General features: G+C 42.1%; 1 protein-coding gene across 1 annotated transcript in view; it reads right to left on the reverse strand.

The window, feature by feature from the left end:
* Positions 1-5,893: 5,893 nt before the first annotated feature.
* LOC137236928 (uncharacterized) overlaps positions 5,894-17,045 on the reverse strand; it is a 311,869-nt gene continuing 300,717 nt past the window's right edge. Inside the window, exon 3 of the mRNA XM_067760019.1 lies at positions 5,894-6,222. Within this exon, the coding sequence (XP_067616120.1) occupies positions 6,010-6,222 (213 nt within the window). The 3' untranslated portion in view covers positions 5,894-6,009. The remainder of the gene's footprint in view (positions 6,223-17,045) is intronic.

The following is a 17,045-nucleotide window of genomic DNA, read 5'->3' on the forward strand; positions in this document are numbered from 1 at the left end:
ACCTCTTTTACACACATGGAGTAGGTAAACCGAGGGCTTGTATCCTCGTTAGGAATACTATCAATGCTTTCTTTTTGCCTAATTTCAGTAGTTACGACGTTGCTGTGGTCAAGGTCGAGTCAAGAAACGGCCGAAGCATGACGGTCGCCTCGCCTATATGGCACACGATCGACCAGCTCCTCCACAGGAGGTCGCGCAAATTATAGCACAAATAACCAAGAAGGAGACGGCCGTGATCGCTTCCCAAGGCAGTCGGTTCTATGTATCGGAGCGACTCGGGATTTTTCCCGACCAAGGACTGTCATTTCAGTGTGACCCCATCTAATTTGTTTTGTCCCTCCCACAAATTGTCATCCTCCAAGCAGCTCCTTGCAGCAGGACTGCTCCATATTCTCTTACTCCGGGAAGGCATCGAATCCAATTCGGGTCCGTCTCCTGACCCCGGTCCTGAGAAATGGTTTTGCTGCATCTGCCGGAAAAGAATCTTTTTAGGACGGTCATACTCTGTTCAGTGTGTCTCGTGCAAGGGATGGTTGCATCGGACAGGTTGTTCTGGGCTTGATCCCAAAACCCGACGTCCACGTAACTTTTATAAATCTTTTGTGGCTCCTTGCTGCCCAAGGGCGTCACGTAGTCTACGCCTAAGCGCTCGCGGAAGAGGAACGCATACTCCCCAGGGAAACGCGTGTCACTCTTGCTCAACTTCGTTCTGGATACTGTAACAGGTTAAACTCTTACCTATCCAGAATCAACCCCGACATACAAAATGTATGCCCCGCTTGCAATGTGTCCCCACATGACACCACCCATCTCTTCAATTGTAATGTGGAACCAACGCCTCTAACACCCCTTTCCTTATGGTCCACCCCTGTTGAAACGGCAAGTTTCCTTGGACTCCCGTTAGAGGATATTGATGACAATTTGTGATTGGTCGCGGCTCTTAGGTGGGGCGAGCATTGCTACAACAACAACAGACGGCCGTGATGGGTTGCGACGCCAACGCAAGGCACGCGGTTTGGGGAAGCAGCGAGATAAACGAACGGGATGAGTCTCTGTTTGAATTTATATTAGCTAACAACCTTTACATATGTAACAAGGGCAGCTCTCTCACCTTTAGTTTTCCGAGTACGGCGAACTACCCAGGGTGGGAGGAAGTCCTTGATATACACTAACATCTGACTCCCGGGAGCTTACGGTCAAGAAACTGGGAGGTATCGAAAAAACTTTCCCTGTCGGATCACCGGTTGGTCCTTTTCAACATAGACTGGGAAAACGAAATAAGTCAGCCGCACAGAAACCCTAAACGGACGTCCTGGAGCCTATTTGACAAGATAGCGATAGGCTCCATAAAAGTAGGACGCCTATACAATCTACAGACCGTCTTGCCGACCGAGTTCGGTCTCTGGAGAAGTTTTCAGGTGACCTTTAAAGTTGCCTGTCTAATTTCGAGGAGCAAAGACCTTCCCACCGTGGTGGGGCAAAAATCTCAGCGACTTGAGGTCAAAGCTGAGGAGGGTCTTCAACGACTGTCACTTCAGGAACGATTTCCAGGAGTACAGGACGGCTCTGAGGGAGTATAAGAAAGCCCTATGGACAGTAAAATCAAGCTCCTGGCGAGAACACTGCGAGTCGATTGAGTCCACGAAGGACTCAGCCAGGATGGGAAAGATTCTTGCCAAGAGTCGTTCAAACAAGACATTTGTCAAGCGCGCCGATGGAACATGGGCAGGATTGGCGGCAGAGACTCTAAACATCTTTGTAGATGCTCACTTCCCGGATGGATCGGGGGATGGAGTACGCGATACAAAGACGGCACATTAGGAAGTACCTGTTGGCCTCATAAACAACCTTTTAGCGGAGAAGAAAATTGCCTGGGCAATAGATAGCTTCTCTCCATATAAATCACCAGGCGTGGATGGTATTCTGCCTATTATGCTGCAGAAGACTCAGAAATCTTTGGTTAAGGAACTAAAGGAGATCTTCGTGGCATGCATTCGTCTCAAACACATTCCGGTCTCGTGGACGAAAACACGGGTGATTTTCATCCATTAGGCCGGCAGAAGGGGGAATGAAGTAGCCAAAGACTTTCGGCCAATAAGTCTCACGTCCTTTGTTCTGAAAACATTCGAAAGGCTTCTAGGCGAGGCTCCACTTTCCACGGCACAGCACGCGTACCTGAGAGGGAAATCCACAGAAACCGCGCTACATGAGGTAGTTCGAACGGTGGAGAAGTCCCTTCATCACAAGCAGTTCACTCTGGCTGCGTTTGTTGATGTGGAAGGCGCGTTTAACAATGTAAGAGCTGAAGCGATTGAGGCTGCCCTAGGTAGGGCAGGGGTTGAAAAACCACTATGGCTTTGGATTTCAAGCCTGCTTCGCAACCGCGAAATAACAGCAGAGCTAGTGTTGGCAAGCAGGTATGTAGAGGCACACCACAGGGTGGGGTGCTTTCACCTCTGCTTTGGGAAGATCTAAGTAAGAGCTGCAATCTCACCAGCCTGAAAAAAGTCCAGCGCACTGCGTGTGCTGGTGCCATAGGGGACGGACGCACTTGCCCCACAGCTGCATTAGACCCCATTTTGCACCTGCTTCCGATCGAATTGCATATACTTTGTACATCGTCACAAGCCGCACTGAGACTCAGGGAGTCTGGGTGTTGGAAGGATACTCAGCAAGGGCATAGTAGTATCCTAAATAAACTTCCGGATGGTACATGTAGTACCGCGACAGATTACTACCCTCACAAATTGAAGTTTGAGTACAGTTGTAATACCGCCATTCCAAGCAGGAACGAGTGGAAGAGAAACCCGGGCATAAGGGTCGACGACATCCAATTCTACACTGACGGCTCCAAGATGGAATCGGGAGTGCGGGCCGGAGTCTAATCTGAGTCCCTAGATCTGTCTGCATCATTCAGACTCCCATCGCACTACAGCGTGTTTCAAGCAGAAATCCTCGCGATTTGGCAAGCCTGCAAATCACTGGAGGGCTTGAATGTAGCTGGTAAAGTTTGCATCCTGTCGGATAGCCAAGCAGCGATAAAAGCGCTTTCCTCGCCACACATTGACTCAAAATTAGTGTGAGCTTGTAAGCGACTCATATTCGAGTTATCCACCAATCTAGAACTATGCGTTATCTGGGTCCCGGGTCATAGGGGGATAGAGGGTAACGAGAAGGCCGACGAGCTGGCACGCAGGGGCTCATCGGAGATGAGCGAGGAAATCACCAGTGTCGAAGTAGGCATAACCTTAGCAGTAGCCAAGGGGAATATCCAAAGCTTCTACTTGAAGAAAGCACAAGCAACGTGGAATAACATCACCACCTGTGCAATATTAAAATCCATTTGGCCAAACTATGATGGAAGGAGGACGAGAAGTCTTCTGAACAAATCCAGGGCCAACACACGCAAACTGATAGCAGTCTGCACCGGTCATTGGGCAGTAGGCACGCATGCGGAAAAAGTGGGCATTCCGTATAACGACTACTGCAGAAGCTGCAAAGATCCAAATGCCAAGGAGACAGTTGAACACTTTATGTGTAAATGTCCGGGGTTCCTTGTAACCCCGTTTCTAGAAGACCTCAGATGTCTATCTGTGATAGCAATCCCGAACATTCTTAATTTTATCAACAACTCTGGCTGGTTGTAATACATTGACCGTAACATTTCGTAGGTTTTAGACGAGTTATATGGCATCAAAACGGATTCAAATAGCTACTTGGGCGACCAGGGTCGCAGCCATTTCACCTACCTACCTACCTATTACCATTCTGACTTCGTCATAATGGTGTGGGGCACATTTATTCCATCATCATCGATTGCGGGATCGGGTTCGTCATCCCTGTGCGGTAAATGGCTGTCTCCATTTAGGAGAGCAGAGAAGTGTTCCCTCCATAATCTAAGTACTTTCTGGACATCAGTTACAAGGTCGCCGTTTTCGTTCTTACAGGAGTTTTCCTGGTGGGTAGCAGCTCAAGCTCCTCGCACTCACGCCTTTCTGCCTCTGCTTTTTTCTTCCTGAAAAGGCGTCTCGCTTCCCTTTTTAACTCACGATAGCGTTCACACACTCCTCTTGTTGCGCTCGCTTTTAACGTAGCCCTGTAAGCAGCGTCTTTTCTTTCGGTTGCAACGTGGCATTCCTCGTCGTACCAGTTGTTTTTCCGTGGCCGCCGGCAACCAATTTCTTCCTCCGCGGCAGTACGAAGTGCTTTGGAGATATGCTGCCACTGCTTCTAATTCCTTCAGTCTGAGCAGAGCTCTCAGAGAGCAGGTGTGAGAGTCGAGTTGCAAAATCATTGGCAGTCTGTTGCGATTGCAACCTTTCGACGTCTAGCTTTCCTTGTGTTTTTTGTTCCTTGGTTTTAGCCGCGCTGAGGCGGGTGCGTATTTTGGCTGCTACGAGATAATGGTCCGAGTCGATGTTAGGTCCTCGGATCGTGCTCACATCTAAAACACTGGGGACATGCCGTCCGCCTATCACAACGTGATCGATCTGATTGCGAGTATTTCGATCAGGAGACAGCCATGTAGCTTGATGTATATTCTTATGCATGAACCTCGTGCTGGATATGACCATGTTTCGAGCACCGGCAAAGTCAGTCAGCCTCAGTCCGTTAGGAGAAGTTTCATTGTGTAGGCTGAACTTTCCGACTGTAGGACCAAAAACACCTTCTTTGCCCACACTGGCGTTGAAGTCGCCAAGCACGACTTTTATATCATGACGGAGCAGCGCTCGTATGTGCGTTCTAATTGTTCATAAAAAGTGTCTTTCACTTCAACGTCTTTCTCCTCGCACAGATGAATGATATATTAAAAAAGTTTGCTTTTATTCAGATAGCGGCGAGACGTTCGTCCACAGGAGTGAACGCCAGTACTTGGCGAGAAAGTCTCTCTCCCACCACGAATCCGACGCCGAAACTGCGTTTATTTGTATGGCCACTCCAATAGATGTCACAATTTTTAAACTTCTTTCTTCCTTGCTTCGTCCAACGCATTTCTTGGATGGCGGTGATGTCAGATTTTGCTTTGACGAGGACATCAACCAGTCGGGCATCTGCACTCATCCCATTCAGGGAGCGGACGTTCCAGGTGCATGCCCTCAATTCATTGTCCTTCAAACGTTTGCCATGGTCGTCATCAATAAAGGGTTTTCTTTTTATCCGAGGCTTGTTGTTGCTTTTCATTGGAGTGTGGTTGACGTGGCAGGTTCCAAGCCCAGCGCACAACCCGCTCATTGGGAGTGAAAATATTACCTGCACGTTTATATAGCGAGCCGCTTGATCCAAGACAGACGCCCGCTTGCAGCCGCACCTCGCGATGGACAGACGCTGCTGATGAAAGATCCCCTTTCTAGCCCTTAAACCGATTACGTCAGAGTGGCCTAGCCAGGTTGTCGCCTTCTCATATTAGCTCACTACTAAACGGATGTTTAGTGGCTACCCAGAGGGTACTTGGCCGCAAGCGACCGGAAGTTGTGAGCTTCTTGAACCGCATGCAAAAGAATCGCCCTGACCATTCCCAGGTGAATGGCCTTTTCCCTCTTTCGTCGACTTCTACACACGGCCCCACCTTCTTTATGTTGCAAAAATTTCCAACTAAATTAAGATACTCCACTGAAAATTAATTCAAAACTCAGAGAAAAAACCGTTGTACTTAAAATCTCTCGACCTCTTTATGCATTTTTTTTTTAACTATTGATTTGGTAAATAGTGTATAAGGTATCAATAATCTGAACAAATGGAAATGTGGACTTAAGCAGGTTTGAAACGTACTGTTTATTTATGATTTCACGAAATATTTAGTTTGAAGTGTGCAATTTCCTGAAATCTCCAAAATCACTACTAACATACTAATTATGATACTTTTCTAGTACAATTTCCTCTGAATGGTATTGACTTATTTACTTTTTTTTGCTGGAAAAATGCAACAATTACCAGATTTTGTTGCGAAAAAATATTTATTTAAGTATTTTATTTCATTTTTAAATCCTTATTTCTTATAGGTTTTAACTTTTAGTCCGGGTGATTATGTCCAGCCTCCTCATGCGTAATACCCAGCAATGGCATTTGCGTCGAAACAGATGTACATAATTCTACTCGATTAGCCGGCATGTTTGTGTCGGGAAAGGGTAATTGCTCTGATCGATAACTATTGGTTTCATAAAATTCATCTTCAGAAACATCTGTGCTGGAAACATCAACCATATTACGTATCCCATTTTGAGCCTAAAATAGTGCAGAAGGAAACAATTAGAACGGTGTGAGATATGAAAATATAAAATAGAAAGGTGGGACTAAAAAAATATCTAATAAGAAATTGCCCAGTGAGTTATGGGTTTTGTATATTTTGGCAAACTTCAAATGGACTTGCCTAGGATTCGGTTGAACTGGCTGGTCAGTAAAGACCCCACTTAGGCTTAATGTGTCCACAGTGTTACCTGAATTTGTTTGACGACGAAACGGAAAAACCCAAATTAGTTACCAGGACTAATGTTATAGAATAACTCAGAATATCGTTTTTCAAACTTTATATAATAGGAATGTCATAGTAAGTATCCTCGACGATATAGAATGAAATAAAATTACATGTTATTTATTAATGAATGTGTTCCCTTGAATTTAGTTACTTTTCGCTGCTTTACACGCACCTTCGCGCTTGCAAAATTTTATTTTATAACGTCTTTGTACAAAATAGCTTGCCTTTTGTTTATTTCAACACATTTTTTCCAAAATTTGCGATTAAGTTTACTTTGAATCAGCGCACTTCGTAAAAATGTTAACAAAGATATGCCAATTTTATTTATACAAATCAAAAGATTTCAAACCAAATGTATCCATAAATCTTATATGGGACAACGAAAATGGCAATGTGGACTACCCTAATGTGTAGCGCCTAAAAATATGTTGCGAAATTGAAATCTGTGAAGCTAAAACGGTAATTCTGACTATTTAGCTTTGGCTTCAAAATCATCATTAGAGGGTATCAGCCCAATTCTAAACGAAAATTCCGTGCGAGTTTTCTCCCTTCTCCCATTCCTCGTATTCTAAATAAAAATTCCTTGTGAGTTTTTTCCCTTTCCTCCTATTCTGAACAATGTTCGAAAAAGCGGAAACCGGTTATGGGAGAAAAGTAGGTATTATGAATGTGAGGGAGAGGGAGATTTCTCTGCCATTTCATAGGAGTTTTTTCACTTGGTAAATTAAAGGGAATGCATCAAAATAGTTAAAGGAAATTGGTTATTTTAAGAAAGAACACTTATTTGTACAAATTTGTGCTAAAAGATGTATTTATATTCTACCACAATATTCTCACTGTTAATACAACAACAACTACAACCACAATATTCTTTATTTTAAGTCGAAAAGTATATCATAAGCAACGGTAGAGCTCTTGGTATACAAATTTGATGCAGCCATCCAGAAATTGCGCAAGGATTTTTTAATAAGGCTTAAATAGATTTTGGCATATGATGAAGGACGAATTCAACTCAACTTGGCCGCCAGAAAATTGCTTTGCTGAATGAAAGCAGGCAACTCCGGCAGATTTGTGTTATGCGGCCGTCTTCTTCTTATGTTCCGCTGTTGATGTTGCTGTGGCACCAATTCATTACTCATTTCAGTGAATACCACATGAAATGCAATAAATACTGTGTAATGTTTATATTTTATTTCTTAATTTCCAACAAATTTGCAACAATAATTAAACTTTTCAATTTTTTAAACAAAATAAGAAATGTGCAACGAAATTTCAATTGACAAAACAGCTGACTTCGAAAATTCGAAATTCCTATTCCCCAATTATTGTTCTCCCTAGGAGAACAGAATTGGAGGAATTTTTCCGCGGGAATAAAACAATCCGCGAGAACAAAATTCCGCGAGAATATTTAGAATTGGTCTGTATATAATATCGCTCATTACGAATTCGATGCCAGCTTTTCAAAACTCAATATGACGGAAAATTATTTTAAAATTGATTTGATTCTTTTGAATAACCCCCTAGGGAGACGCGCGTCACTCTAGCTCAAACTCGATCTGGATACTGTTATAGGTAAAATTCTTACCTCTCCAGAATCAACACCGACATACATAATGTACATATGCCCTGCTTGCAAAGTGTCCCCACATAACACCAACTATATTTTTTAATGCTCTGTGGAACCAACAGCTCCAACACCTCTCTCTCTCTCTCTGGTCCACCCCTGTTGAAATTCCAAGTTTCTTGGATTCCCACTAGAGGATATTGATTTCAATTTGTGAGTGGTCGCACCTATTGGATGGGGCGACACTGCTACAACAACAACATGGCGTTACGCTACGACTGTCTTACATACAAAAATACTCGATGTAACGTTCGATCAGGATCTACATCTTGGCGAGAATGCATCCGCAATTGTACCAAAAATCCAGAGCCATAATCAATAATCTTGCCGGCAGCACTTGGGGTAAGAATAAAGAGACGCTCATTACCACTTATAAAGCAATTGGCCGCCCCCTGGTTCACGTCCCCGATATGGTTGCCGAGCCAAAAGAACTGCTACGAGTTGCCTTCTTATTTCCCCAGAATACCATTTACACAGTGAGTCCAGAGTACTACATATAATAGGTATAGGGGAATCGATGTTGTTGTCATCAAAGTCCGAGGGAACTGGTCGAAAGGGGTCGATCATAGGGACATTGGAGTTAGAGGCGTAGGTTCCACATTACAATTGAAATGATGGTTGGTGTCATGTGGGGACACATCGCATGCAGAACATACATTACGTATGTCGGAGTTAATTCTGGACAAGTAAGAGTTTAACATGTTACAGTATCCAGAACGAAGTTGGGCCAGGGTGACTCGTGTCTCCCTTGGTAGTGTGCCTTCTTCTTCTGCAAGATCCCGTCCTGGTAAAAGCGTTTACCGATTCTGTGTGGATTTGGCTAGGGCCTGCTTCTGCTTGTCTGGATCAAGCGGCGGTGTTGGCAGGCGCCGGATCTCGTCATAGTGCTAATGGCGATGTTCCCTTAAACCCCGTGGAGGCCGGGCTATATCAAGCAGTTATTTGCTAGCAAATCCTGGTTTGTGACAATTTAGCAAAAACTGTCTGTTCTCCATTTCTTTTTGCTCTTTAATGTTGGGCTCTTTGGCCTTCTATGTCGGTGGTGTTCGGAGGTCAAAAGGACACTTTCGGTGGCAGTTCTGATAGCAGCATTTTGACAAGCGTGTAGCCTTTTCCAGTATGTGTTTTTAAGACCAGGCGACCAAACTGGTGGAGCGTAGCTCATGAGCGGCCGGCCAATTGCTTTGTACGTGGTTAGCAACGTTTCTTTATCTTTTCCCCAGGTGCTGCCGGCAGGAGTCTTGAGGATTTTGTTGCCGCTTTGTACTTTGATACAATTTCGGTGGCATGCGCTTTGAAGGTCAGAGTATTATCGAACGATACCCCAAAGATCTTTGGGTGACTGACAGTCGGTAGGGCGACACCATCGACGTGAACGTCCAATATTTGCGACATCTGTTCCTTCCACGTCGTAAACAGAGTCACCGTGGATTTTGTCGGTGATAATGCCAGGTTGCGCGATGTGAAGAAACTAGAAAGATCGGGGAGACAGCTGTTTATTTTAGAAACTAAATCATTTATTGAAAGGCAAGGTCCCGTTGCCATAATCGTGCAGTCGTTGGCATAGTAAATGATTGTAACATCTTCTGGTGGGGAAGGGAGCTTTGATTTGTAGAAATTGAACAGAAGCGGTGATAGGTATTGTTGGTAGCACAGGAATATTATTTGTGTAAACAGCTAAGTGGCAACGCTTACACGAGCTGTTCGGGGCTTCCATCTTTTTCCTACGACTCGAGCGACGTACTGATCACTGTTTTTATAGTTAAAATATTATTTTGTAAATGAATTCAGTATGAAGTATTCTAAAGTTAAACGAATAATTTCCTTTATTAACATCGCGGTTACAATAGTGGCGACGAGGAGGTGAAAATTTTTCTCTTTATACAAACGAGAAAAAAAAAACTGTGAAATGGATGAACAGCAAATGCAAATATTTTTTAACCAATTGCAAAAGCAGCGAGAGCAAGACAATGCAGCTATGCAAGCTCTTACAACACAGCTTTTTACATCGAAATTTGGGAATACATGTGATGGTCCAAAGGTAAATTTGCAACCAGAGCGAACAATGGACACATTAGCATCTAGCATCACTGAATTCGTATACGACCCAGAACATAACCTAACTTTTGAAACGTGGTACGCTCGCTACGAGGATTTGTTTTTAATAGATGCAAATAAGCTCTATGACGCAGCTAAAGCCTCTTATTAAGGAAGCTCAACACAAACGTCCACAGCAAGTATATTGATTACATTTTACCCAAGCATTCAAGGGAATCCGACTTCGCCTGCACTGTAGATAAATGAAAGCAATTACTTGGGAAACAAAAATCCCAATTCAGGATGCGCTACAATTGTTTACAGACGACAAAAGCGCAACACATGGATTTTGCTACATACGCTGCTGAATCAATTCAAATGTTTAATATTCGTAATGGGACTTAAAGCCGAATCAGATTTCGAAATAAGAACCCGAATGTTACTTAATTGGCTCAGAAGCCAAAAAAGTTAATTTGGACACACTCTCTCGAGAATGTCAACGAATTGTTAACTTGAAATCAGACAATGCACTAGTGGAAAACAAAAACACCTTGTTGGTTTTGTGGAGCGATGCACTACGTGCGTAATTGCGCTTATAAAAATCATACCTGCGAAAAATGACACAAAGTAGGACACAAAAAAGGTTATTGCAAAATAAAATCTAAATCAAAAATAAAGCAAAACAATCAAAACAAAAGCTACAGCAAAGGCATAACAAATACGAAACAGCCGCTCATTAACAGTATATACCAAGCACATAGCATAACTTCACAACGTAAATATGTCAACGTGAAAATCATCAATGTGCAAATGCAATTACAGTTTGATACAGCATCGGATATCACCATAATTTCGAAAGATAATTTTGAAAAATTAGTATGAGTTTTAAGCGGGGATTACCCTTATTGCTTTAAATGTATGGAAATATTTCCAATGTTGTCTATTTGTATGAGTTTTAAGCGGGGATTACTCTTATTGCTTTAAATGCATGAAAACATTTTTCAAATAGACAACTTTGGTTAATTCGTTGTAGTTCTATAAATAGAACAATACAGCAACAATACCAAGTTTCTCTGAAACCGCCTTACAAACATGCATAACTTTAACACATAATTACAAACGAAGTATGTGATATGTAGAAGATTAATATATGCAAAAGAAGGCAATTGGGAAAAACTTTACAACATCTAAGGCATGACGTGGCTGAATGCGTTTGTAACACTTCAACCATCGTAGGAGTGCGGGTTCAAATCCCACTCCCGGGAGAAAAGGCTTTGAAGGGATTTACAAGGTATAATCGAAACAGCTGTCGCCTTGTCCGTCCTTATGTCACGTTATTTAAATTTTTCCCAAATTATTAAATAAATTATTATATACATACGCTGCTAAATCAATTCAAATGTTTAATATTCGTAATGGGACTTAAAGCCGAATCAGATTTCGAAATAAGAACCCGAATGTTACTTAATTGGGCACAGAAGTCAAAAAAGTTAATTTGGACACACTCTCTCGAGAATGTCAACGAATTGTTAACTTGAAATCAGACAATGCACTAGTGGAAAACAAAAACACCTTGTTGGTTTTGTGGAGCGATGCACTACGTGCGTAATTGCACTTATAAAAATCATACCTGCGAAAAATGACACAAAGTAGGACACAAAAAAGGTTATTGCAAAATAAAATCTAAATTAAAAATAAAGCAAAACAAAAGCTACAGCAAATACGAAACAGCCGCTCATTAACAGTATATACCAAGCACATAGCATAACTTCACAACGTAAATATGTCAACGTGAAAATCATCAATGTGGAAATGCAATTACAGTTTGATACAGCACCGGATATCACCATAATTTCGAAAGACAATTTTGATAAATTAGTATGAGTTTTAAGCGGGGATTACCCCTATTGCTTTAAATGTATGGAAATATTTCCATTGTTGTCTATTTGTATGAGTTTTAAGCAGGTTTTACTCTTATTGCATTAAATGTATGAAAACATTTTCAAATAGTAGTTGTAGTTCTATAAATAGAACAAAACAGCAACAATACCAAGTTTCTCTGAAACCGCCTTACAAACATGCATAACTTCAACACATAATTACATACGAAGTATGTGATATGTAGAAGAGTAATATAGGCAAAGAAGGCAATTGGGAAAAACTTTACAACAACTAAGGCATGACGTGGCTGAATGCGTTTGTAACACTTCAACCATCGTAGGAGTGCGGGTTCAAATCCCACTCCCGGGAGAAAGGGCTTTGAAGGGATTTACAAGGTATAATCGAAACAGCAGTCGCCTTGTCCGTCCTGATGACACGTTGTTTAAATTTATCCCAAATTATTAAATAAATTATAAAATTGCTTGAAAACAATGTTTTCATACATACGGGCAATCTCCGATTAACTCATACAAACAGACAACATTTGGTTAATTCGTTGTATTTCTATAAATAGAACAAAACAGCAACAATACTAAGTTTCTCTGAAACCGCCTTACTGCAATGTTCACGTTGGTTTGGTTGTAGACAAAATGGGGAGATTTTTATTATTCTTCTTCACATATACATATTACACACATATTAGCAAATGTCAATCAATAGGAAGTGTTCGGATAGTATATTACACGGTGTTCATATTGTATGCAATTTGGTATTAATATCCAACAACCCCTTTCTTAAGCTTTGTATACCTACTTATTATACATTACATTTTGGAATTCATGAAATTTTTAAACTTGTATATATATATACTTATGTATATCCTTATATACTTAGTATTTTAAGTGAATGAAAAATAAAAGTATTAGATATCCATTTTAACTATACCAGATTGAATGTTACGATAATGAATACAATAAAGAATATAATTTTGTTATTTTTTCGCATTGCCTCTATGGCTTTCTGCTTGCTACTTCTTATAGGCATTTGCCTAGCTTCATTTTCCACGTCCTCTTGAGGTTCACTTGATACGGGTTCGCCATGATCCTCCATGCTGCCCGACTTAACTTGAGCAGGGCTAGCCGGTAATTCAACACCCGGTTCGTTGCGAGAAGCCTCTTCCCCACACACGAGGTCGGCATTGCGGATCTGGTCGAGGTGTCGTTTTATTGAGCGGTTTTCGTTCGCTAGCATTACTATGTAATTACGCGGACCTAACTTTTTCTGTACGGTGCCTGGTGACCAACCAGCCTTGTTAGGATTCGAGTAATTTCTCACTATTACGTTCTGGCCTACGGTGAACGTGGTATCGCGTTTACCTCTACAGTTGTTAACAGCGGTTTGTTGGTTCGTTTTTATGACGTCTCTTGGTGGTTTGAGAGCGCTAAATCTCGATTTTAGCTCCCTTCCTAACATCAATTTTGCGGGGGACTCATTTGTTGTACAATGTTTAGAAATCCTATAGTCGAACAGAAATCTGTTCAATACATCATCCAGGCTAAAGTTAGCTTTGCCTGCAAAACTTGCTACTAAAGCTTTTTTTTAACGTTTTTACGAAGTTCTCCGCTTGCCCATTAGTGGCTGGGTGGCCAGGTGCCGTTAGCACATGTTTAATGTAGTTTTTACTCATGAAGGTTTTAAACTCCAATGACGTAAACTGCGTTCCGTTATCGCTAACTAGTGTGTCCACCAAACCAAACCTACAAAACACTTCGCGCAATTTACTGATTGTGAAAGCACTAGTCATTTCTTTTGTTTTAAAAACCTCCACCCATTTCGAAAAGGAATCTACTATTATTAACAGCTGAAAGCCTCGCACTGGTCCCGCAAAATCCACGTGTATACGCTGCCATGCCGACTCCGCTGCCGCCCAGGGCATCAAACTACTTTTTTCAGGACTGGACAGTACTGATTGACACGATTGGCAAGACTTTATAAGAGCCTCCACGTCACTATCTATACGCGGCCACCATATATACGAGCGAACCAACGCTTTCGTCTTTACGATGCCAAGGTGTGATTGATGAAAGGATTCCAGAATTTGCTTCTGCAACTTTTTTGGTATTACCGTCCTGTAACCGCATAAAACGCACCCTGCCTCAACACTTAGCTCTATCCCTTTTGTCCGAAATGCCTCAAACTATTTGCCTTTTAAACCTGAAACCGTATTCTCTTGAACACTTTGCATCACTTTTGACAGCACCGGGTCTCGCCGTGTCTCAATTGCCACCTGTTTGTAATTTAACTCCGCTGAACTACAATAATTAATAAAAGTCGACTCTGATGACACCGCTGAAACACTCGTTTGCGAAATTCGCGATAAATTATCTGCGTAATTAATAGACCCCTTGACGTATTTAATTTTATAGTCAAATCCTGATAATATCAACGCCCAGCGCTGTATTCTGGCCGCAGCTATGGACGGAATACCCTTATTCTCGCCAAACAATGTAAGCAACGGTCTATGGTCTGTTTCCAACGTAAATGATACTCCCAACAAGTATTGTCTTAACTTGGTCACACTAAAAACAATAGCTAGGGCTTCATTTTCTATAGCACTGTAGTTTAGTTCAGCCCTGTTTAAAGCCCGTGAAATAAAAGCTATGGGTCTCCTCACTCCGCTGTCATATACGTGCGATAACACGCCTGCTACCGCGGTGTTACAGGCATCTGTGGTCAAAATAATTGGCAACTTAGGACTAAAATGCACCAGCACTTTATCTGACCCGATCTCTGTCTTTAGCGTATCGTACGCTTCTTGACACTTCTTGTTCCAAATAAAGGGACCGTTTTTCTGTAAAAGCTTATATGGCGGAACCATCTTCTGTGCGAAATTGGGTATACACCTTGAATGGTAGTTCACTAAACCAATAAAAGCGCGTAATTGAGGCACCGAATTAGGTTTCGGGGCGTCGAGAACGCATTGCACGCGTTCTTTATTTTCTTTTAAACCGTCCGCGTCAATATCGAAACCTAAATATGAAATTTTACTTTTAAAATACTCGCATTTGTCAACATTTAGTCGCAATCCTGCCGCCTGAAGTTTCCCCAATACGCGTTTAAAAGTCAGAACATGTTCTGCGAAGTCTTTGCCTGTAACGGTAATATCGTCGAGGTAACAAAGTACATTCGGAATACCTCTTAACAGACCCTCTATAGTTTTCTGAAAAATGGCCGCCGCGGTTTTTATGCCAAACGGCAACCGCGTCATCTTAAAAATACCTTTATGCGTGCTCCAAGTACAAATCTTTTGTGACTCTTCATCCAGGACTAGCTGATAGTACGCATTAGACATATCTAGCTTAGTAAAAAGTTTCCCACCATGCATTGACGCAAAAATTTGGTCTATCCGGGGTAATGGGTACTTAAAATCTTTAAGGAAACGGTTTACGGTAGTTTTGTAATCCTCACAAATTCTTATTTGACCGTTCTGCTTTAATATGGGGACCAACGGCGTACCCCAATCGGCACTATCAACTGGTATCAAAACACCCTTTTCGACTAAATCTGCTAATTGCTTTTCAGTGGACTCACGCCAAGCCAGTGGAACTGCTCTAGGCTTGCAAAATACCGGGTTGCACCCTCTTTCCACCTGTAACTTGACTACGGTTAAATTACACTTACCCAACTCGCGACTGAAAACTTCAGCATATTCGCTTTTCAACTGGTCCAAAACTCTATTATACGGCTCTACATAATTAACGTTATTAGGCTCGGTAACCGAACTACGCACTTTCAACTCAAAACCAAAACTACGCAAAAAATCTCGTCCTAACAAGGTTGGTCGATTTGTGTTGGTCACTTATAATTTTCCGTTTACACTCCGCTCTCTATAACGAACTGTAGTAAGAAACTCACCGATAACATCGACCAATTCACCACCGTATCCCGTGTATGAGGTTGAGCATTTCCGCAGCCATTTGCGATCAAAAATTTATCAAAAATTTTGATTGACATCAAGGAACACGGCGCACCCGTATCGCACAGGACGACAAGCTGATAACCACCTACTTCGATTGCAAGTTCGTACTGGTTACCACCTTCTCTCCGATCTATATGTGAAATATTAAAAACAGAGTCGAAAGTATCATAATCTTCTTTTACATTTACAAATTGTACGTTATTTTTATTAACCTGGCATACATTCGCCAAATGGCCCACCTTGTTGCAGGAGTGGCACACGCTATTACGATATCTGCATTTGCTTGATTGGTGATTTTTCCAACCACAATGCGCACATGGTGTCTTCTTCATACTTCCAACGTTGTTGTTTTTGCTGTTGGAATTCGCACCGGTTCTTTTTCCGCTACGCCTGCCTGGATTGTTGCTGCTGCTGTCGTTGTTGTTGTTGTAGTTACGGGAATTTTGCACTTGTGACTTCACAAAATTTACCTCATTTTTTACAGCTAATTGCTGAGTAATCTTCGACTCCATCACCAACGCCTTCCTTAGTGCCTTTTCTATCGTTATCTCTTCGTCCTCTTCGCAAAATTTCTCGAAAATTTTTTCTGGCAGCTCAACGAAAAATTTATCTAGAATGATCTTTTCTAGGGCAGCCCCGAATTTGCATTGCAATGCCAATTTTTTAACTTGTGCGTACCATGCTGCTACCGTTTCGGTGTCGGCTCTTCTTGCGGCGTAAAATTTACGTCTTTCATGAAATAAAATGACGGGAGGAGTAAAATGGCGCTCCTAAATTGTGCACAACTCCTCGTACGTTTTTTCGCTGGGAAGCTTCGGGCTGCAAACGATATGCAAAATTCCGTATACTTCCCCGCTAATATTTCTCAGTAGGGCCGAAATCTTCCCCGCTTCTCTCGTGCACTCAATTTCTAACAAGTGCAACTCCAACCTTTCCCGCCATATTCGCCAATTGTCTGCTACCGAGAACTCCACGATATTCGGAGTATAAATCATTTTGGTGGTGGTTGCCGTCATTGCTGCCCCTCCAGTCATATTTCAAACACTTGAATT

This window comes from Eurosta solidaginis, chromosome 1 (assembly GCF_040869045.1).
Source record: "Eurosta solidaginis isolate ZX-2024a chromosome 1, ASM4086904v1, whole genome shotgun sequence".
NCBI lineage: Eukaryota > Metazoa > Arthropoda > Insecta > Diptera > Tephritidae > Eurosta > Eurosta solidaginis.